Source organism: Halichoerus grypus, chromosome 7 (assembly GCF_964656455.1).
Source record: "Halichoerus grypus chromosome 7, mHalGry1.hap1.1, whole genome shotgun sequence".
Taxonomy (NCBI): Eukaryota; Metazoa; Chordata; class Mammalia; order Carnivora; family Phocidae; genus Halichoerus; species Halichoerus grypus.
In genome coordinates this window covers 40290721-40314935 of record NC_135718.1, presented here as the reverse complement: position 1 = coordinate 40314935, position 24215 = coordinate 40290721, and the positions used below count along the sequence as shown (strand labels likewise).

The 24215-nt window shown below is 48.4% G+C and overlaps 1 protein-coding gene across 8 annotated transcripts in view; it reads right to left on the bottom strand.

The window, feature by feature from the left end:
• The window catches only part of ARHGAP22 (Rho GTPase activating protein 22), a 172338-nt gene that overhangs the window by 94871 nt on the left and 53252 nt on the right, over window positions 1-24215 (bottom strand). For all 8 annotated transcript variants that reach the window (XM_036103158.2, XM_036103159.2, XM_036103160.2 and 5 more), the window contains one exon: window positions 20544-20743. In XM_036103158.2, the coding sequence (XP_035959051.1) occupies window positions 20544-20743 (200 nt within the window). The remainder of the gene's footprint in view (window positions 1-20543; window positions 20744-24215) is intronic.

Genomic DNA, 24215 nt, shown 5'->3' with positions numbered 1-24215 from the left:
TATATATATAATATATATATATATTTATATATATATCAGTTATATGTTTTTGACAAAGGCACAAATGCAATCTAGTGGAGAAAGGATAGTGTCTTCAGGAAATGGTGGTAGAACAAATCCATATTTGTGTGCAAAAATAATGAACTTTGATCCATGGCTCACATCATGTCACGTATGTTCAAATGAATCATTAGCCTACACATAAAATCTAAGACTGAAACTTCTGGTAGACCACCTTTATGACTTTGTATTAGGCAAAGGTTTCTTAGATATCACATCAGAAGCACACTTCATTAAACAACTAGTTGGTAACATGACTTATTTAAATAAAAACGCTGTTCCTTAGAAGCTACTAAGAGAATGAAAATATGAATTATGAAATAAAAGAAATGAAGAATAAGAGAAAATATGAGAATGAGAAAGTATTTGAAAATCATGTGTCTGATTGAGGACTTGTACCCAGAATATATAAAACACTCTCAAAATTTAATAATGATGAAATAACCCAATTTAAAAATAGGCAAAAGATTTGAACTGATCCTTTACCATAGAAGATACCAGGGTGGCAAATAAGCTCAGAAAAAGATCCTCCACACCGCTGGGCATTCTCATACACTTTTGATGGGATGATGGTTTGATGAAGCCTTTTTGAAAGCGATTTTGCAATTTCTAAAATAATGTTAAAATAAAAACACCCCTTTAACCCAGTGTTGAATTTTGAGAATTTGTTCCAAGGAAAGACAAACACATAAGGATACACGTATAATGATGCCCATTGTAGCATTATTTTCCTAACAGAAAAAGTGGAAAACAACTTACTTGTCCATCAACGAGGGAGTGGTTCAATGATTTGGGGTACAGCCCTCCAGAATGAGGTAAACACAAAAGGCTTCTAAGCGGAATTGTTAAGTAAAAAAAAAAAAAAAAAAAGGAGCGCTAGAAAATAACTGTAGAACGACTGCTATGACTAGCCTCTCTCAAGAACCCACAAGGTGCTAACCACACAGAAAGGGCCCTGACAGCTTGCGGTCTCGGACAGAGTGGAGAGGCAGCTTTATGGTTTGCCCCGCAGCATTGGCATCAAAATAAGGAAATTTAATAAAAGTAAAAAAAAAAAAAGGCAGTCAGATCATTCACAGGGCACTGCCCACACCTGATGGCTTGTTGTCACCCTCCCACTGTCACTCCCCGAAAGAACGCTCCTCCACTTAACGTGTCAAGGGCCTGGCCAGCCTGCCCAGCATGACCTCAGCTGGAATGTCCATCTGTCATTCTCAGGAAAAGGACAGTGATCTTCCCTTCCTCCTCAGGTCTCCCAACTTCCGTCGGACAAAAATCTAGTGAGGGCTACTCTCCAAGCCCTCTGACCAGAGTGCACCAGCCTCTGCCCAACTCCCCATCCTCCGCAATCCCCCCAGGTTGCTGCAGCTCGCTGGGCAAAATGATCCCTCGTGGCAACAGCTCCCAGGGCAGCCAGTGGTCCGGAGGCCTCAGCTCAGTCCGGAGGGACAGCGAGGGCAACAGGAGCACACAGTGACAAAGATTTCTGTTCATCTGTCTCCATTCAGTTGTCTCACCCCCAGGATTTACCCACGTTGCAAAAAGGCAAGCAATATTTCAATCCCAACCCCATTGCTAATCAACAAGAAGCATGTGAACAAGTTTGCCTGGAACAGCCTCAGTTTCCCTCTCTGTTCAACGGGGTTCCCTGGGAACCAAATGGGACAGAGTGAGCAGAAGGCCTGGAGTGGGGCCGGGCTGGGGCAGCACCCAGGACAGCAGCATGGTGGAAGCGGCTTAGTGAGAGCTTAAGGACTAGGGTCTGGCACAGACAGGCGAGCCTCAGTTTCCTCCACTGTCACGGGCCGTGTTTTGAAGATTTCATGAGCTAACGTCTGGACAGCCCTGGGTTGTGATTTATGAATTATTTCATAACTGAGGAGTAGAGTCCGCTGATGACCATTTTTCAGGAGTTAGAATATATATAAACACTTTAAAATCATTTCAACTTGGGGCACCTGGATGGCTCAGTCGTTAAGTGTCTGCCTTGGGCTCAGGTCATGATCCCAGGGTCCTGGGATCGAGCCCCGCATCGGGCTCCCTGCTCGGCAGAAGCCTGCTTCTCCCTCTCCCACTCCCCCTGCTTGTGTTCCCTCTCTCGCTGTGTCTCTCTCTGTCAAATAAATAAATAAAATCTTTAAAAAAAAATCATTTCAGCTTTATAATAATTATAATTATTTTTAATAATTTATAAATATTTTGTTTATAATTATTGTGACATCATCACTTAGGTGGGACTCAAGCAGCTTCTGGGCTGAGCCCTGGGTTTCTTACCTGTAAAAATGAGGATATTAACCTCTGTCCTTTGCTGCCTCAGCTAGTGCTTTGTAAGCACTTAAGGCTGAATGAACAGGAGTAATTGTCCTGATTATTATTGTAAAGATTATTTTGGCCACTATACCAGTTTGTTCTGGGAACAACCCTTCCCACAATAATACCATTCCTGGTGCCCCCAAAATAAGGTCTGATGTAGATTCAGGAGGCCCAGGATGGTGATGGTAGGGTTCCTCCTTCAGTTTGTGATGACAGCCCTGTGGGGACCTCCTACAGGGCCTGGGATGCCTGCACTCCCCCCACTGGCCCGAATTTTGGGGTTCGTGATAGTCCTGAGAACTTCACACTCTAATTGAGCTCTCTCTCCGGCCTGATCAAAGACTGGCCCTCTGGAAAGTCTTCATTTTTCACCCTGTCTAGAGAGAGACTGAAGAACCAACTTCTGAAATGCTCCTTAGCAAGGACATGATAAGATTTTCCACCAGCAGCGTCTTAGAAAATTGCAGACACATTTCAAAAAGCAATCACTCAAGGTTCCTTATCTCCTGTAATTCTGATTGTGGCCTCAGATCAATCTTAAAAAGCCTTAGCCTCTGACACTCAACCAGGAACTGAACCACTCCGAATTTTAAATAACACAGATCAGAATGAAGTTCAGTGCCAAGCAGGGAACATCCTCCCTTTCCTTATCACACAAGCCTGTAACCATGGCTATTACTGTCTAAAATGCAGATATTAAGGAAGGCAACCTAAAGTTGGAGACAAATTGCTTCTTGGCTGGGGCACTTTCCCTCCCTAGGGGGTTGAGATGAGTCACTTGTTCAGCCAATGTCTTTGCTAAGGACTTGTTCTCGAAGCTTCTCCCAGCATATTGCAGAGTAATGCTGCATTTGGTATGCTCCACATGTCCCCACACCCTGATTTACCTAGTCTCCCCAGGGAGCCTGTCAGCAGGTGACCCTAAGGGACAGCACTGTGTCTTCCAGCAGGAAGCAGGGGCTTTGGGGGCTGAGCACCAGCTCCCTGCATCTTCCCAGCTGACCACAGTCCCTGCATCCCTTATCTGTGGGGCCTCCCAGCCCAGGGCCTAAGTCCATGAAGATGGATCCAGCTGGGATCCAAGGGTGAGCCTGAGGCCTAGGGCAGACTTGCAGCTCTAAGCACGGGGTCTGGGCAGAGCCCCCAGGAACCCTCTGGCCTCATAGCTAAGAGCTAATCCCAACCTCTGAGGGAGTGTCCTTTGCGTGGGGGGTGGGTCCTCTTTCGGAGGTCCTGGTTTTCCCTGCAGTTAGTTAGCTCTGTGCCACTCCAGGTTCCTGGTCTAGACCTCAGCCCAGATCATATACCCTGACCTGCACTGAGTCATTTCTGGGGCCATCCCTTTAGGTGGCCCCATCTCCCTGGATCCCTAAGTCTTGCAGGAGGTGATGGGGTTGAGGCTGTGCCCCGGATCCTCAGCTAAAACCTTGCTCCACCTGGGGCCCTTGTCATCACCGTGGGTGTCCTAATGCCTGTGACCAAGTTCATGGGAACGAAATGCGATGCATGTTGCAAAGTGCAAAGCCAGTGCTCATGAGATTTAGTGTCCTGGCCTTGCCGGGTCAGACCCACAGTGCCTGGGGTGTTGAGCAGTCTTTTAGGGATACAGGGGAATTAATGCTTGTGACCAGTGGACTAGAATGCTTATACAGGGGCTTTCCCAAACCTTCTAGTGGTGACAAAGCTCTGGCCAGTGGGACTGGGCAGGAGTGACCTCCAGCTTTCTCTCCTTCCTGCCCTGCTAGGTCAGCCTTGGAGGCCTTGAGAGATAGATGAGGTTGCCACTGGTCCACAGCAAAAGATAAATTTTTTATTGTGTTTAGGTGCTGGGATTTCAGGACCATGGGGCGTTGTTTATCGTAACTAATTAGAAGTTATTTTGAGAGATTAAATTTAGATAATTTTATCCTAAACCGCTCACTTGGCCACACACACAAAAAGTTTTAGAATGATGGTACTATTTAAACATTGTATTTGTATGAAAGTAAAGCTGTTTAATTAATAAAGATTATTCTCTTGCTTCTCTGATTGGATGTTGGGAGGGAAAGGCAATGAGAGGTCAGGCCCATCTACCTGTGATGTGGTATTAGGAGGCGTGGGGGAGCTGCCTCACTCTCATGGTCAGAAGCACTGAGTGGGGCTTAGAAGAAGGTTTGGGTTCTGGCCCTGAGCTGTGATTGCCATGTAGTACCCCCTTCCTGCCTGACTTTTTGGACTGGAGCACTGGAAGGAAACAGCAAGGCTATAGATCACTGTGAGTGAGGGGTCATGGCTACCACCCCAGTCCCTGGCAAATGCCCAGCCTGTGTAGGATCTCCCCTGAACAGAGCATGAAAATGACCCCTCTTCCTCCTTGGCTCACTGGACCCAATGGTAGGCCTCTTTGCCTCCTTAAAATACCTGATTTCCCGGGTGCAGGGGTTAAGGGAGAAACAGAGATAAGTCCGATCCATCGGGAGCCCGGGGCACTTGGTGTCTGCAGTAAAGGGCCAAGGCATTCACACGGGAACCAGCCACCAGCGGCGTGAGCTCTGAGCTTCCTAAGGGGAGGGGGTCTTCGCTGGCTACCCGCCTCTTCCCAGTATTTTCTCCAACCCAGGACTTGTGTGGATGTTGGTGTAGATTTCTGTCCCACCTCAGTGCTCACCCTGCCCTTAGCTCTTTGGAGCCTGCCTGGTGGATTTGGAAAAGCCTCTGTTGTTCCTTTGGAACTAGAAGCCTGAGGGTTGTGGCGGGGGGAGGGTGGTGGGGACACAGGGCCTCTCTACAGCCTGGGGTCTACGGTTCAATCCCGTGCTCTTCCGTGTGGTTGTCCCTGCCGTGTTTTCAGCCTTCTGTCCCCACGATAAACAGGCTGTCCCAGAGGCTGACCCTGCCTGCTCAGCCTGGCCCATGCTTCGGAGCGCATTACCTCAGCAGTTTGTTTCTGCTGGGAATATGCACTATTGACAAGTGCTGATGCTGGGTCCAGGGACTTGCCTTGAATGGGAGGGGAGCTCCTGTGGCTGGACATGGTTTGGTTCTCTTACTGCTCTCGAGGCCCTGCAACTAGTACTGTGCTCCGGGGTCTGTGGTGCCTCTGAGAGTGGCCACTGTACTGTTTACTTAAGAACAGGTCAGTCTGAGAAACAGGGTAGAGATTCCTGTGCACTGACCTGTGCCTGGTGGCCCCACTGAGGGGACCGCTACCAAAGGGCATGGGCCGTGTTTGCTGAGAAAGGCATACCTCATGCCGATCCTCTCAAAAGCTGCTGGTCAGAATATCATTCTCAATGGGGAAAAACTGAGAGCTTTTCCCCTAAGGTCAGGAGCAGGACAGGGATGCCCACTCTCACCACTGCTGTTCAACATAGTACTGGAAGTCCTAGCCACAGCAATCAGACAACAAAAATAAATAAAGGGCATTCAAATTGGCAAAGAAGAAGTCAAACTCTCACTCTTCAGATGACATGATACTTTACATGGAAAACCCAAAAGACTCCACCCCCAAATTGCTAGAACTCATACAGGAATTCAGTAAAGTGGCAGGATATAAAATCAATGCACAGAAATCAGTCGCATTTCTATACACTAACAATGAGACAGAAGCAAGAGAAATTAAGGAATTGATCCCATTTATAATTGCATCAAAACCATAAGATACCTAGGAATAAATCTAACCAAAGAGGTAAAGGATCTGTACTCAGAAAACTACAGAACACTTATGAAAGAAATTGAGGAAGACACAAAGAAATGGAAAAACATTCCATGCTCATCGATTGGAAGAACACTATTGTTAAAATGTCTATGCTACCCAGAGCAATCTACACATTCAATGCAATCCTTATCAAAATATCATCAACTTTTTTGACAGAGCTGGAACAAATAATCCTAAAATTTGTATGGAACCAGAAAAGACCCCGAATAGCTAAAGGAATGTTGAAAAAGAAAACCAAAGCTGGTGGCATCATAATGCGGGACTTCCAGCTCTATTACAAAGCTGTCATTATCAAGACAGTATGGTGCTGGCACAAAAACAGACACATAGATCAATGGAACAGAATAGAGAACCCAGAAGTAGACCCTCGACTCTATGGTCAACTATCTTTGACAAAGCAGGAAAGAATATCCAATGGGAAAAGGAGGGTCTCTTCAACAAATGGTAGTGGAAAAATTGGACAGCCACATGCAGAAGAATGAAACTGGACCATTCTCTTACACCATACACAAAGATAAACTCAAAATGGATGAAAGACCTAAATGTGAGATAGGAATCCATCAAAATCCTAGAGGAGAATGCAGGCAGCAACCTCTTTGACCTCGGCCACAACAACTTCTTGCTAGACACGTCTCCAAAGGCAAGGGAAACAAGAGCAAGTATTGGGACTTCATCAAGATAAAAAGCTTTTGCATAGCAAAGGAAACAGTCAACAAAACCAAAAGACAACCGACAGAATGGGAGAAGATATTTGCAAATGTCTTATCTGATAAAGGGCTAGTATCCAAGATCTATAAAGAACTTCTCAAACTCAACACTCAAGGAACAAAAGATCCAGTCAAGAAATGGGCAGAAGACATGAACAGACTTTTCTTCAAAGAAGACATCCAAATGGCCAACAGACACATGAAAAAATGCTCCACATCACTCGGCATCAGGGAAATACAAATCAAAACTTCAATGAGATACCACCTCACACCGGTCAGAATGGCTAAAATTAACAAGTCGGGAAACAACAGATGTTGGTGAGGATGTGGAGAAAGGGGAACCCTCCTACACTGTTGGTGGGAATGCAAGCTGGTACAGCCACTCTGGAAAACAGTATGGAGTTTCCTCAAAAAGTTGAAAATAGAGCTACCCTACAACCCAGCAATTGCACTACTGGATATTTACCCCAAAGATACAAATGTAGTGATCTGAAGGGGCACATGCACCCCAATGTTTATAGCAGCAATGTCCACAATAGCCAAACTATGGGAAGAGCCCAGATCAACCGGGAAGAGCCCAGATGTCCATCGATGGATGAATGGATAAAGAAAATTATCCATTTTCTGGATAATTTTCACACACAAACACACACTCACACACACACACACACACACACACACAATGGAATATTACTCAGCCATCAGAAAGGATGAAATCTTACCATTTACATCGATGTGGATAGAACTGGAGGGTATCATGCTGAGCAAAATAAGTCAAACAGAGAATAACAATTTCATATGGTTTCAGTCGTATGAGGAACATACGAAACAACGCAGAGAATCATAGGGGAAGGGAGGGCAAGATGGAATGGGAAGAAATCAGAGGGGGAGATAAACCATAAGAGACTCTTAACTATGGGAAAGAAACTGAGGGTTGCTGGAGGGGAGAGGATGGGGGGATGGGGTAACTGGGTGACGGGCATTAAGGAGGGCATGTGATGTGATGAGCACTGGGTACACAACCAATGAATTACTGAACACTACATCTGAAACTAAGGATGTACTATATGTTAGCTAATTGAATTTAAATAACAAAGAAAAGAAAAGCTGCTGCTCATTCTGGAAATGCTCCCTTCATCCTCAGGGGCAGCAAGGCAGCAGTCCTACAGAGACCCTCCCCATCTCCCCCATTTTGCTCGGCAGTCTACTAAAGTATTAAGGAGCTAGAATGCTCCAAATATAATTAAAAATAAGTTATTCCGGTCTAAACAATGAATAAAATATATTTTCCATGCTGCCTCAATGTCGTTTGATTGTTTTTCTGCCTAGTAATAGACAAAACTAGCAATTTACCAATCAGTCTTGTAGCTCTTACTGTAAATTAACTGGGTTCAATTGAAAGCCAAAGGATTGATTGTAAGTGGGAGACACTTAAGGCCTGTAGGCTAATACCCGTGCTGACTTAAATGAGCAGACCCTGAGAGAAGCTCATTACATGTGCATCAACAGTCAGGCCGCACTCAGGGAAACACAGACATCATCTGGAGAAGGTGAAGATCCGTTTTGCAAGCAGTGACACTCTGGGTACAAAAGAATTTGGGGGCAGCCAGACACTTGTCGCTTGTGGTTTATAGATTCTTGCGTGTGTCATCAGGCCTCTTAGTATCTTGGTTTTCTTTCCCCAGAACAGTAGCAAACATTGCCCTATAATGATTAGTGCTAGGTACCCACAGGTATCGCTGGTCTCCTTATTCTGGGGCCCGCTTCCAAAACCACTGCTGTACGGTCAAGATAAGCTTTAAAACATACATTTTGGGATGATTCCTTCAATCTTGTATTTTTCCTTCACATGCCAGGTACAGAAAAACAAAAAGGGGGGTTTAACCAAACATTGTTTAAAAATTGTTTAAAAACCAGTTGGCTGCTGTTACCAATTTGAATTTATGAAAGACATTTCTAGTGGATTTAAATTAACTGACTAAAACTTTCATTTTGATCTGTTTAATAGTAGAGAGTTATATTTCTCAAACAGCTTCAAATATATAAAGCCTCCTTTAAGAAAAGTCACAAATTCTGATGTTTGATCCTCAATAAATGACTTTCTCTTTCTAAAGACTCCAGTAAGTAATTCTTTGCGAAAGAAGCATTCCAAGTTGTCCCTAAGGACGTTTTGCACAAGAAAACATGTATTGTTTAGTTTTTCTTCTGCAGCACTAACAGTAATGTTACCATCAGTCCCCAGTTAGCTCACAGCGACCTCGAACACCCTGCGGAGGACGCCTGCTCAGTAGCTCTGGCATTAACCTGAGGCAGCGAGCAGAGCTTTTGTGGTACTTCAGCGCCTTTCCATCACACTCGTGTGTTCCTTCTGAGCACAGCGAGATCAACCGGGATTTGCTGTGGCAAGATCGATGGTAGCAGCTAGGGAAGTCATTAGTCACTTGCTCTTCTGTGCACAGAGATTTGCAGGTGGAAAGTAGGAAGGAGGAAGAGAAGTCAGGCTCTCCAGATGTTCTCAGGAAGTCAGGGGCAAGTTCACTAAGCCAAAGGTGACCAGCTGGACACACCAGCTGCAAAGGTCCCACGGCATCAAGGTCTATATCCATCAGCTCTCTTGCCACCAGCCGTGTCTCCATGAAGACCTTGGCCAGGGCCACAGTTGGAGCTCTTTACCAAATGGCCACCCAAGACCGAGAGTGGCGCCAACAGCAGGAACTCTGGGTCAGACCCCTGGAGCTAGGCTGCTTCTTCAGCCTTGTGTTCTACTCATCCAGGATGGAACTTCTGCAAACCACTACGGTTTGGCTGAATCTAGCTATTGTGCCTCCAGTCCTCTTGATCTTGTAAGGTCTTCGCTGACCTTTTGGCTTTGAGTTGAAAGGGTCCTCGGAGATCATCTCTGGCCAACTTCCCACTCGATGACCAACTCTCTCTCTGAAGCCAAGTGGTGGTCTGGCCTCAGCTTGCACAGCACCAGGGACTGGAACTCAGCCCTGACCAGCAGACCACTCCACTGGTACAGAGAGTTCTTCCCATATGGGGGGACATGGTGGCCTTTGTGTAATTCTACTTGTCCTGGCTACGGCTTCTGGAGGTTCCCAGAATAGATACAGTCTTGTTCACGTGAGGTGCCCTGCCCGAACTAGTGCCCTTCCCAGGATTTGTTTTCTCCAGATAATTTATTCAGTTTGTCCCCCATGTGGACAGGTGTTCAGACCCCTTGCCCTCCTGGCTGTCCTGCTGTGCTGAAAGTGTGTGCTTTGAGGGGCTATCATGTGACCCTTGTGACCCGGTCTGCCCATGGCAGAGCTTAATGGGTTTTCCCGTCCCTTGTTCTAATTTCTGTGCATCTCAACACAACCCATGGTCCCCAGTTCCTCTGGCAACCACAGCTCACTGTTGGTCTATACTGAGCTTTGAAGCTGATCTCAACTCTTAACTCTGCCTAATTCAACCTGTTCTTAACCTAGGTCTCTCTAATCTAAGAAATCAAGTGATTTTTTGAACCAAACGGAGGACTTTATATTTTATCTTAACAATTTCCCATGAAACCAGCCTGGCCAAGTTATTTTGAATCTCAGTGCTGTTTTCCACCTTTGTGGCCCCTCCCACCTCTGCAAATTTACCAAGTGTGTCTTTGGTTTTTCAATATCATCAAAAGCACACCACAGCATAATGACTAAGACAGTGGATTCTGCCATCAGATTGTTTACTTTTAGATCTTGGTGCTCGTGTTGTCTAGCTTGATGTGATCTTAGGCAAGTCACTTCACCTCTCTGTGCCTCAGTTTCCTTCTCTGGAAAGTGGGGATAATGATCATTCCTCAATTGTTTCAGTCAATTATTGCTGTAGAGTGAACCACCCCCAAAACTTAGTGGCTTAAAAATCTGATTTTTTTTTTTTCATTATTTCTCATGATTCCATGGCCCAGAGTGCAGGCAGGACACCGCTGGCAGTCCCCCCCCGCCCCCCACCCCACCCCGGCACAGTCCACGGTCACTCCCTCAGCTGTCTGCAGCTGATGGTTGGGATTGGCTAGAAGGTCCACGGAGGCCTCACTCGTCTGTCTGGGCCCTGTGGTTTCTCTCCTCCTCCTGTTTCCTCATCATTTTGTGGCCCACTCAAGCATCCTCACAGCACGCAGCAGCTTCCCAGAGCAAAAGCAGAAACTGCCTGGAGTCTCGGGGGCCCGAACCTGGCACTTGCCCAGCATCACTTCTGTCTCATCGGGGACAGAGATTCCAATTCCTGTTGGGAGGAGCAGTGGACACTCAGGGAGGGAATGCAGGAACGGGTGGTGGCCGTCCTTGGAGAGGATCTTATCACATACCTTGTACAGTTGCTGTGAGCATGACAGCAAGTTAAAAAGGAAGCTCCTAGAACCATACCTGGTTCATAAGGCATATAAGTGTTTGCTTTTATGTGGATTCAAACCCACGGAGTAAGGCAGAGCCAAGATCAGGACCGCGGTCCATGCCACGGGACTCCTCTTACTTGACTGAGCTGGGTGGCTTGCTGGTACAGTTCCACCCAGGAGAGAAGATCACCGCTAGGGGATTACCTACATGTTGAATCTCACTGTCAGGGTAGTCCTATAAGGTAGGCATGGCTATTCTCATCTCACACCGAGGAACGGAGGCTCAGAGAGGGAAATCCCTTCTCTGGTTACTCGCTAGAAAGCAGTGAAGCCAAACTCCAAATATCTGTCCTTCTTCCCTATCACAGGGGATTCTGTAAAACAACTTGCTGGGGTCCAGACACCGGGTGCCCATAGCAGTCCTGACACCCACTGGCCTGGACTCCTAACTGAAGAAGGCAGTGTGGACCATGTGCATGCTTGCTCTCAGGGAGCCTTGCTGATTCGGGTGGTCCTCACTTTCTGGATCTGTCACTTGCTTTTCACATTTCATTTTAGAAGCCTTCTTTTTTTTTTATTATGTTATGTTAATCCCCATACATTACATCATTAGTTTTTGATGTAGTGTTCCGTGATTCATTGTTTGCATATAACACCCAGTGCTCCATGCAGAATGTGCCCTCTTTGATACCCATCACCAGGCTAACCCATCCTCCCACCCCCTCCCCTCTAGAACCCTCAGTTTGTTTTTCACCCTGATGTTTATAGCATTTTAGAAACCTTCTTAACATTTCTTGGAGCTCTTCTATTTTAGATCCCTCTTGAAGGACTGGACAAATCTTGTCTCTGAGGGTTTGGGCAGCATTGACACCACCAACTTCCATCGTCTGACCCTCAGTGCAGCCAGGGCCCAGAACACCACACCAAAAGTGGGAGCAAGGGGGGGGCTTCAGTGATCTCCCCCCCATCTGCAGCTCATGGGTGGTATAAATGGGATTTGAACTCAGGCTCTCTGGTTCCAAATATGGAAAATTATAGTACGCAAGCTTCCACTCCACCCTGGGGAGCATCACTTTCTCCATCTGTACGATGGAAATGAATTGTACCTGCTCTGGTAACGTTGCTGGGAGGCTCAAAGGAAATCATGAATGTTTATTCAACAAGTGTTTACTGAGCTTCTACTTTGTGTCAAGCACTGTTCTGGACACGGAGGACCAGTTACAAACAAAATAGACAAAATTCTGAACTTGACGAGCTTACATTCTAATAGGGGAAGGCCGTTCTATAAGCTCCTTGCCAAGCATCAGGCATTTTCCAAAAACAATGAAATATTTTCCTACTGAGGATCTAACACAAGGCTGGTGCAGAATTCACTCATTCATTCAGTTCCTTCCTTCCTTCCTTCCTTCCTTCCTTCCTTCCTTCCTTCCTTCCTTCCTTCCTTCATGTATTCATGTAAGCATCAGATATTACCGAGCATCAGTTACGTGCTTGGCCCTGTGCTGGGTGGTGGGAAAAGAGAAGGGATGAGATCAACTGAGGCCCCCCCGAATGAAGTTGACAGTCCAGAACGGAGAAGAGACATTCAGCTGAGGAGGTGTTATAAAACCACAGCAACGCAACAACAGCATCCTCAGCATCCTCATCTTTGGCTGGGCTGAGCAACAGCCGACAACCTACGAAGGATGCTCAGTTAGTGTGCGCTAAATCAACTCCAGCTGAGTCAGATTTACAAGGTCTAGACGTGAAGGAGCGTCTGAGGCATGGGCTGCCCCGTGACTTGCTGAGAGCACAGGATGGGCTCTGACCAGCCTGACGGCATCTTGATTATGCCCCCAGACAGGGCTGAGATAAGGGCTGTGGTGGGTAGAGTCTGACACAGGCAAGGTTGAGAGGTCCTGCGGGCAGACATTACACAGCCCCGCAAAGAGCTGCCCCCTAGCCGACCCGCTGCACATCTGTGACTTCAGGCGCTACGGTAGCCTACCTGTTAACCTAGGCTGACGCCGGCCCCCTGCTTCCCTCATCTGAAAAATCCAGGCACCTTCTCCAGGGGCAAAGACCCGAGGGACAAGCTCATGACAGCACCACTTTCCCTGTGCTGTACACTTTTGGTACGCAGTGGCAGAGGGCAGGGGTGCCTGGCTGCATGCTGGCACATTCCCTGGGACCTTCAAGCTCTAGGGTCAGATGGCCTCTCTTTCCTCCCCAGAGGTTTCTTCTTTAAGATTTCTGGCTTCTGACTGTCCAGGGTTAATGTTCGCTCCTAGAAGTGCATCTGCTTTCCCATCCACCTTGTGTTTCCTTCTCCCAATACCAAGCTTTTACTCGAAATTAAATCAAACGTTAAATCAATCTCCCCTCCCATGGCCCAGCTTCTCATCACTTGTCCTCCTGGAAAAAACAAAAACCAAACCCAGCTGTTCTCCAACAGGGATTTTTAAATCACCTCTGCGAAAGCCTGCGGCTGCATCAGCTTCCTGGGGCATAGATCAGAGACTCTGCCACTCAACGCTGCCGGCGGCACCTGCCACGCTTTCTCCTCTGCGGCCGCCAAGCCTCCTCACCCCCTTGCTCTGGGCACCATGGTTTTCTAGGCCACACCGGATGTCACGACAAGAGCTGCATCTGAATGGTGTTTCGGCCTCCAGCCTGGCCCCCCTCCCAACCCCTGCCTGTGCTGCTGTTGGATGACTTCCCTCTCAGAGCTCTGAGGGCCAAGTCTGAGCCCCCAAACCTTCAGAGTCCCCTAACACCATTGACAGAATAAGGACCCAGGCTCCTGGATGCAGCACCCAAGCCCCTCCACGTCCACCTTCTGGTATCCTGTCCATGGTTGGTGTTCCTGACAATACAATGAGCCTCACACTTGGTCTTCAAAGACTCTGGGCTCCCTTCTTGGGCGTGAGCTGCCAGACACACAGGCCCCCCAGGTTTACTTTAAGTGCATTTTCTGAGCACCTCCAATGTGCCAGGGCCAGCTCTGCAGAGACCAGCTGGGCTCAGCGGCTCTGTCTGGAAGAGGGAGCCCTCTGACCCCTCGGCTCATCCCCCTTCTGGGGCTGTGTCCCTGTCACATTCCCTCTCTGGCTTGAGTTTTTCTTTTCTTGTTTAAATTAAGAAAATTTTAAGGTATGGATTTAAATGAATATTGTCTCACTGTAAGAAATTAAAAGAATACGGATAAGTCTCAAGTGTCTGGGTCACCACCCTCACTTTCCATGCCCTCCTTGCAGCTTGTATTCTGAAAACTCCCAAATAAATTATTTCAGTTTTATTTCACTCACTTTTCCAGTTAAGGTCCTATCTCAACACAGCTGAACGAATCACATAGTGCCACAAGGTGGGGTGTAAGACAGCAATTCTTTCCCATCTACGGGGTCCGGATCTCAGCCACCAGTTTTGGCTCTTTCCCACTGGGCTTCTTTCTTTCTTTCTTTCCTTATGTTCATTTCTAAATAATATGCTTACGTGACCGTGTCTTCAATGAAAATTCTAGGCATTACTGATGGAATTCCCAGCACGGAAGGCGGAGACTTTGCTTTATTTAAGCCCCAGGTGGCTTCCAGCAGGTCCACAGTGACGGTGGTTCTGTGGGTCAGCGCTCAGGGCTTCCACACCCCTGCCGGAAGTTTAATCTAACTGAAGCCGCTCCGTGAGGATTCCTTTCTTCCCTCTTTCTAGAACTCCTCCCATTCAGACGTTGGGTTACCTCTTCTCTTTTCCTCTCTGTTGTTCCTCTCTTCTTTCTGGGAGATTGTGTCACATTTTTCATCCAACCCTTCCCTTGGGTTTTTGTTTCTGGCATTTTATTTCTGGGTTCTGGGAACTGTTTTTTTTCTCTGTCCATTTTAATAGTCTGTCCTGAGGATGTTGCAGATAGTTTTATATAAACGTTTTTTTCCCCAAGGCGCCTGGGTGGCTCCATCTGTTAGGCAGCTGACTTCAGCTCAGGTCGTGATCTTGGGGTCCTGAGATGGAGCCCCAAGTCCACACTCAGTGGGGAGCCTGCTTCTCCCTCTGCCCCTCCCCCACTCATGCTCTTTCTCTTTCAAATGAATAAAGTCTTAAAAAAAAAAAGGTTTCCCCCTGCATGGTTTTCATTGCCTCCAACTTGTTTTTTTTCTTTCTTTCCTGTGTGTGCGTCTGTCCTTCACATGAGACTCTTTCCTTAAATGTGTAGTGACCCCAAGCGCTTTGTGCCCCTACTTAGGAGTGGTTCTGTAAACAGTGATGGGAAAGCTGTATGAGGGGCGGTGTAGAACCATCTACATGGCAGGCCAACAGAGAGAGATCGCTGGGGCTGCCTCACTGGGGAAGCCCAGCTGTCGGTATATTTTGTTTTTTTCTTCTCGGCCTATTATGTTCTTCAGTGCAAGTTCTTCATTTCCTTCCTGAGGGCTCTTCCTGACTGCTGGGGCCTGGGAGCCACCCGTGGGTTGGAGATGGGGAGGGCCGAGTAACTGGAGCCCGTCACTCTGGGTCTCACCCTCCTGTTCTGGGGATGGTGCTCCCACCCACGGCAGGGCAGGTGTCCTCAGCCTGGAGTGCCTCTCTCCCAGCCCTCCTGGAGAACCAACTCCAGGGTTACGCCACAGAGACAGAGGGTGGTCAGGCTCGACATGAGGTTGTTCAAGAGATCTGGGACCTCGCTGCTTTTCAAGCTGACCTTCCACCAGTTCTCCTGGTTTTGGCTCCTGTTTTGCCCTCATTTCCAAAGATAAGTGGTCTTACCAATTCCTGAACCTTTGGTGGGAGGTGAGGGGTGCTGCTTTGCAAAGCAGACAGATTTTTGTGCTCTCCTAGTGCTGGCTTGGAATTGAGCTCTCTGGGGTTTGCTGAGTCAGCTACCTCTTGCCCATTTGTTTTCTAGCATCCAGAATGCTGTGATGGTGGCTGTCTCCTGTCCCTTCCACCTAGCTGTGTTCACACCTTCAAAAGCACCTGTCAGTGCTCTTTACTGGAGTTGTGGGTTTGTTTTTTTTTTAAAGATTTATTCATATGAGAGAGACACAGAGAGAGAGAGCGCGAGACAGAGAGAGAACGAGCAGGTGAGGGGGACAGAGAGAAGCAGACTCTCCAAGGGGCTCGATCCCAGGACCCTGGGACCATGACCTGAGCTGAAGGCAGGCACTTAACCGACTAAACCACCCAGGCACCCCTGGAGTTGTGGGGTTTTTAAATCTGTCATCTTTAACTAGAAGTTTGCATTTAACTTTTGATTTTTTTATTAATTTAGGAGGTATTATAAAGTGTGTGTTTTTTAAAATTTGAGAGAGAGAGAGAGAGCACACGCCCATGTGCATGACAGTGGGTGGGGGCAGAGGGAGAGGGAGAGAGAATCTCAAGTAGACGCCCCCTGAGCACAGAGCCCAATGCGGGGCTCAACTTGCGACCCTGAGATCATGACTTGAGCCAAAATCAAGAGTTGGATGCTTAACCAACTGAGCCACCCAGGCGCCCCATGAAGTATGTTTTATTTCCACATGTATAGAACTTCTCTCTCTCGCACACACACCCTCACTATCATTTTGTTCTTAATTTATAAGTCTTTCTTTTGCACTATATTCAGTGAATGTGTCTCTATAATTTCACTTTTTGAAAAAAATGGGAGGACAATGAGTATTGTTTTTCTTTGTTTATGTATCCTTCAAAGCTATGTCACTCAGAATATAAACATTTGCAGCTGCTCTATTTTCTCAGTATGTTATTTGTATTATTATGAAATATTTCTCTTTGTTCCCTTTTGTTCTTATCACCTTGAATTCTATTATTTCTGATTTTGATGTTGCTAAATCTGCTCTCTTTTTGCTTGCTTGCTGCCTTATCTTTTCTCCATTGTTCTGTTTTTTAACCTTTCTGTGTTCTGTTCTTTTTTAAAGCCAATTTTCCACCGTCTTTTAAGATTCAGGTGAATCTGACCGAGTCCCATTTGTTATGATGACGGCAATGGTTGTACCTATTCCTTGCCATCCCATTTGCTTGTTTTTTTCTTTTCTATTTACCTTCCCCTCTTGTTTTTTTTTCCTTCCTCCCATTTTCTGCCCATTGTTGAACTGATCGCATTTAATTTGTTACATTCTTTTTCCATCCTATGTTTTGAAAGTCATACTTTCCATTTCTATTCAAAGCCAAGAGACCCACAAGTGCAGGACCTGGATGTCAGATCACTAGACTAAAAGTGAGTTCTCAAACTGCAGAAATGCACCAGGTTGCTCAACAAAGAGTGTGGCGGGAGGTTCCATGGCTCAAGAAACATTTCCAGCTGAAGCAAAAACCACTAAGATGCAAAAACCTGGAATCTTATCTTAGGGAATCCATAATGTCTGTCTGCTGACAGGCACTGGGAAAAGCAGGAAGGACAGGGGCACATTTCCAGGTTCTGTTCTAAACACCTTTGCCTAGTCTTCCCATCTGACCTTGTGCAGCCGCTTTGCTTCCATCTCGAATTTTCCCCATCTCTATGCTCTTATGTTCTCTGCTGGTCTTTCCGCTAGTTAGAAGGGGGCAGGGGAAGTGATAGAGCTTTGAGAGAGAACAAGAATATGGGCTGAGAGTCATCCCCATCATGAGTTATGTGCTCTGGGCAGCATCGAGGGTAGCTGGACGCCCCTGCTCTCCACAATTACGTCTGCTAGACAGATGACAGGCTGTCTGTCAGGACAGTGCTTACAGCCTGGGCCCTTCTGTCACTGTAAACAGTGAGCAGGGCACATTTTTCCAGGAACCAGATATTGAGAATTAGTCCATTACATGTAGTTCATGCAATTAAGTGGAAATGTGTGGGCTATTTTGCCAGCAGGCATGCGGGTTTGAGATCATACTGTAGAAGCTAAATGAGTCCAATTTAACCAACCGTCTCCTTGAGATTGGGAACCTGTGCAACAGGGCTACCATCAGGTTTTGTGGGGGAGGGGGAATTATGGGAAGAAGTCGTGTCCCAAGAGGATTTGGAGGTGTCAGCCAGGCCCAGAGAGGCCAAAACAGGGGAGCTGGGCATGATGCTGGTATCTCTTGGGAGACACAGAGGCCTTTTAGAGATCCAATGGCTCTCTGGCAATGAATGCCCTGGTTTAGTTTGGATTGGGCCCCAGGCTCCTCCTGTGCTCAGGCTGATGACTGGGGGTATGGACGCCACCATATTGTTAGCTATTTCCACCAGAAGCCACTGAAGTCTGGAAAAGATGGTGGGTGAGGGAGAGGAGTGTCCAGTTTAGGAAATCCGGGAGACAGAGCTTCCTCATGGAGCTGCAGCTGATGGGCGAGGGCCACCTCAGGCTCGCCATAAGGAATGTGTGGGGAAGCCTGGGGCAGGGGTCCACACATGGCCTGGGCCAACTCAGTGTGTTCCTTTTGTCCACTGGGCTCGCCCAGCATCAACACACAGTTCTCCCAGGAGATGGTGTCATGGCTGGGCCAGGAGGGGATGACGGTAGGGGCCACAGACAGGGCCCCAAGAGGGCGGGGACCCTGGCAACTTTCCCAGTCATCAGAGTGATATATCACTAACAGGTCAGGCAGGAAAACTAAGAGTTCACTGAAGGGCCAAGGGGGGTCTTCAACACAAGAAGTAAAGGCCAGAAGGAAAATGGTGGTGGGCAAGCCAGAAATGTGGTGTCCAATCTGGAGAGTGGGCTCAGCGATAGGGCCGGGGAGGCAGGGAGCAAGGCAAAGGCAGGGCTGAGGAAGCATGAGGGTACCCACCCATGGGCTGGGATTTGCAATCAGATCTGTATATGGTCTATAATCTGACCCTTAGCACATTTCTGTGACGTAGGGAATAATGTCTCCAGTTAGTAGTGATAAAACCAAAAGTAAAACAAAAGTAAGTGACTTGTCCCAAGTCATAAAGCTAGCGTGCTAGACCTCATTCAGATCAAATGCAGATCTGCCTGACTCCAAAGTTTCTATTTGTTCTACTCGACCTCTCTGGGGTCATTTCCCTTCCTTATGCAACCAGGGAGGCTGGACAAGATCAGGATTTCCGGGGAGGCTGGACAAGATCAAGATTTCCTAAGCTATAGTTCAGATCCAGCTTCACGATTTGTGTCCAACCCACTTCTCTGTACTAGCATTCATGTAAAAGTTTTCCTTAAAGAATCTCACACTTGTTATTTATTTATTTTTTAATGTGGTAAAATCTACATAACATATAACTTACCGTTTTAACCATTTTTAAGTGTGAGGCCTGCTGAGACATGCACAGGGGCACTAAGTACCTCCACATTGCTGTGCAACACTTTTTGATTTTTTTAAAAAAGATTTATTTATTTATTTTAGAGAGAGACAGAGAGAGAGAGCACGCAAGCATGGCGAGGGGCAGAGGGAGAGAGAGAATCCTGAAGCAGACTCCCTGCTGAGCATGGAGCCTGACACGGGGCTCGATCCCATGACCGAGAGATCATGACCTGAGCTGAAATCAAGAGCCAGACGCTTAACCGACTGAGCTACCCAGGCGCCCCAACGCTTTTTGATTTTAACTTAGATACATTTTAGAAGGGAAAACGTGATATCACTGTCATGGATGGAGACCAGTATCACTTTCCACAAACAGAAGTTAACCGTTAGAATAATAGCGAAGACAGAACGTTATGTGCTATTACCACTGAAGGCTTGGGAGTGAGGCCTGCTCCTTCCCACCCCCGTCTCTATTTTTTAAGGGAGGGTCCCAAATGCTGGAGATGGTTAAACAGATGCTAGCACCCAACTGATGCTTCCCCTTGACATACTCAGAAAAATTGAAAGAGGGGTGGGAAGGTCATCCATCCTCCTACTGTGATGGCCACATGATCTCAGGCTGTGCCCAGGTCCCTCCTCCCACTTTGCCCATCACTGAGCATGCTCTTTGCCCCACAGGCCCCAGCTCCACACTGTGAGGCCTGCTGAGATGTGCACAGGCTCCCACCCACCTAACTCCAGACCAGGTGGATCTTCCAGTACTGGCGGAACATGGAAGCAGCCACTGAGAAGCAGAGGCATTGGACACGGGGGCTCCACAGTAAGCCAGATTTCAGTTTGAGGTTAGAATTGTCTTGGGTACCCATGTCCTTGGACAGTGGAAGTAACAGGGTGTTACCAAGAGGCTGAAAAGAACCCAGGGAAGACTTGCCTTCCTAAGCTGTGCAGAGATGCTCTCTACCAACATTATATGGAGACACGTTCATTACTCGAGCTGTGGATTTGCTTCAGTAAAACAAGCCAGGATGCCCGGAACATGGGGGCTGAGAATAAAAACCACTTTGGAAATCCTGATGAGGTGCCACTTGTGAGTGAAGTCAGTGGCTTGGGGGCTTGAGGAGCAGAGGCCCAGACAGGAGGATCTCTCTGCCTTCTCCCCTCTCCTGGGCATGGTTAGCCCTCCCTCGGGCCCTGCCATGATGGCCCAGGACACAAGACACATGCCTCTCACCTGGGGCTTGGTCTCATCTTTGTCCTTGTAGTAGAAAAGCTGATCCCCACGCAGCACGAACCAGCGCTGCTGCCAGTTCTTCATGATGCTCCTCTGCTTCTTCAGCCAGCCCTCCTTCAGCACGGGGCCCAGCCTGCGGGGACAGGGCAGCCGCCCCGGGCTGCGGCTCTGTTCCCCCATCACCAGGCTTTTGGAGCGAGCTGGAAGCCGAAAACACACACAGTGAGTGTGAAGGATGCGTGACCCCCCTGTTCTGGCATCCCCTCTACCCTGTGGCCAAGGCATGGGAGCCTAGGCCAGCAGGACATGATGGTGCCTGGCATACACCCCCTGCATTCCAAGGGGCACGGGCTGGAACACCTCAGCAGCAGCAGCTGCCTAGGGGTATCCACCTGGGCTAGGGGCACAGCCTGCCCGTCCAGTTAGCTTCTGCTATGTCTCTAGCTTCCTAGGTTCTTCATTTCCCCCAGTTTGTTCATCCATCCATGCATCCGTGCATGCATGCACACATCCATCCACCCACCCACCAATGCATGCATCTATCCACAAATCCATCCATCCATCCATCCATCCATCCATCATCTTTCCATTTGTTCAATGGTTCATCCATGTACTCATTCAGCAGCTATTTATTGAGTTACCTGTATGTGTCAGCACTGTTCAAGGTGTGAGGGATAAAGCAGTGAAATAAGGAATAGATAAAAATCTGAGTCTTCCTGGAGCTCACATTCCACCAGGGTTTCTGTCACTCAGGCCCCGAGGGAGCTGGCCCCATCAGTCCCCCTCCCTGGTTTCTGCATGGCACCCTTCTCTGGAGGCATCAGACTTGAACACCATTGCCCTGAACCCCCAAAGCTACCCTGTTGCTTCACTGGGATCATCTTGGCAGAGTGGGCCTAGACAGCGGGGCCTCTGATTCAGCTGCTGGTCGTAACTTGTTAGTGGCTCCCTGGCCGGGCAAAGGGGCCGTCTCTCCGACCTCAGCGTCTTGGAGTGCCCATGAGCCCTTCTGCCCGGCAGGCTTCCTCTGCTCCCCACTTGACACCACTGACTGGCACCCTGCCGGGACTGGTACTGCCCTTCACAGTAGGTCCCCTACTGACCCTCCTCTAGCCCATCACCTCCCCCTCTCCTTTGTCTCAGGAAAAGCTCCTCTCCCCTCCCTGGCCAGTATCAAGCGTAGTGTGGCAGTGGTAGCCGGGAGGAGCCATCGTGGACTTATGAAGGACAGTTCTTCTAAATGTAATCACACGTGTAATTCTTAGTCCATGGAGCCTAACTTCTGACCAGAATGCATGTTCCCTGTGACCCACAGTTCTGGCGTTGTACGATTCTGTGTGTGTGTGTGTGCGTGTGTGTGAGCTCCTCCCATTACACCAGTGACCGCAGTTCCCTAAGCCTGGCCTACCCCCTCCCCATGCTGTCCCACTAACCTGGACCTTTCTTCCATCCCTTTCTCACTCAACTCCTGGCTTTGGATGCTTGGTGAGCTCCAGCTCAGATACTTCTTCTGCAGAACCTTCCTTCTGAATCTCCTCCAGAGAGTCATCCCCTCCCCTCCCCTCCCAGGACTTGTGACCCTTGGCTCGCCATTATCTGGGGCTGCCTTTCTGCCCCAGCAGACCGAGGTGCATGGCGGGGAGGACATGATGTCTTACCCAGTTCTACATGTGTGGCCCTCACCACGTGCTGCTCAGGGAATGGATGTAAGTCATGCTTGTCAAACATGACCGGCTACTTAGGCCCACCCAAATTAGTAGGTATGTCTGCATCTTACCATGGCATTAAATGTACCATGACACTCAACTGCTTGCCGAGGAGATCGTATAGTTCGGTGGTCCCCAGCTTTGCCTCGAGTGACATATGGCCTGGGATCCAATCCTGAACCGGCCACTTTTACAGGAGCGAAAAATAAGGAGGCCATCCCATGGGCCCTGCTCTCGAAGGGGTCAGCTCACCAACAGCAGGGAGATTAAGGGGAGACATCATCCTCTCTGCCACCCTGAGCCGCTGTGATAGCCCAGACTACGTCAGTCCGCACCTTCTCCACCTTGATTCCCCGTTGCCCTCCCTTGGCTGTGGTGAGGCAGTGCTCAATGTTTCAGCCTTGTCTTGGCTGTGCTTCTGCCCAGAGAGCAAGCAGCCTGTTTCCAGGCTCACTCTAATGCACAGAACAGGGACTGTCGATCCCTGAGGGCAGAGGGTCTTTCTCAGAGACTAAAGGGAAGGCAAATCAGAGAAGGCAGGTGGTACGACTCGGATCCTCCTTCCAGGGAAGTGGCCCACCTCTGAAGCCCTGCGCCAAGGGCTGAGCTTCACTTGCTCTTGAACTCACGGGCTGCTCCCTACCTTTGCTCCCCACCTTTCTGTGGGTCCTGGTCCCCATGAGTACCAATGCGTACTAGATTAAACTCTACTTCACTCCTTTATTTCTGTGGCTATTTACTATCCCTGTGAGTTACCTAAAGATTCCCTCATCACTGGGTATTTGGAGTCCTTCCAATGTTAGTGATTTAATTAAAGAGACAATGGGGTCCATTTGAAGAAATACAGGATCATGGCCAGCTCTGTGAATTGTCTGTGCCTCAGTGTGCTGTTGGGCAAGCTGGCGGCGTGGGGGAGGGCGATACCTGACCCTGTGGAGTGAGCTGGGGGAGGAGAGATGGCCATGTCTGGCAGAGTGCGTGGCATGGACGTGGTGTCCTGTCACTGGTTACCATGGCAGCGAGGACCCTGCTAATGGAAATGGTGCAGCGGGCGTCTCCATGCAGAACTGTTTTCTGGAGATGGGTTCCCAGGGCGGACTCACGGGACGGAAGGCATGGACTTTTCTACAGCTTTTAGCTGGTTAGGTGCCATTACACCCTTCCTTCTAAAAATGGCGTGTGGATATATTACAACTCACAATATTATACTAGTGTAGCACTTGCTTCATAGCCATCAACACGAAATGTCATAATTTGAATATTCCTACTCCATAATTTAGTAGTATGAAATGACACTTAGTTACTGTCTTAGCTCACCCTGTTACCGGGATACTTATCGGGGGACATCTTTGCATCGGCTCCCACTCCCTGTATAAAGCTTCTGCTCGCTCCCTTTGCCCACTTAACCGATTGCCCCTGGTTGGAAGAGCTGGCTGGGGGTGGGGGAGCAGCTGGGGTCCTCGTAGTTCTCCTGGTCACCTGGACCCCCTTCGCCTCTTGAATGAGCCTTAGTAATTCTCTAGAAGTGTCCCTGCAGCCCTAGAAAAGCTGCCCTTCCATTTCCAGGTGCCCAGAGCACCACGCCCGGGGTCTGCGCTGCGCTCCGCCTCGGCTCCGCACCTCAGCTGTTCTGCAGGAAGAAGCGCTTGGGCCGAGCTGCTGGCAGACAGCTGGGGGCCTGTGCCCGACACGACCCCACAGCATCGGGAAGGACCTCTCTGCTCCCAGGACTGTACCTGCCCATCCATGTCTCGTCCCATCTCAAGCTGTACAGGGGCTGGAGCAGGGCTGGATTCACCGGACACTGATCCCGTTCCAGGGCCCGGGGCTATATGGGGCCCTAGCGGCTTGGGCACTCGGGTTACCCCAACCCCAGTATTCTGGTGGAGTCTGACAGAGGACTGAGGTGGGAGAGGGGACAGCTGTGTCCCCTAGTTACTGAGTTTTCTTCCCTGGGTCTCAGTTT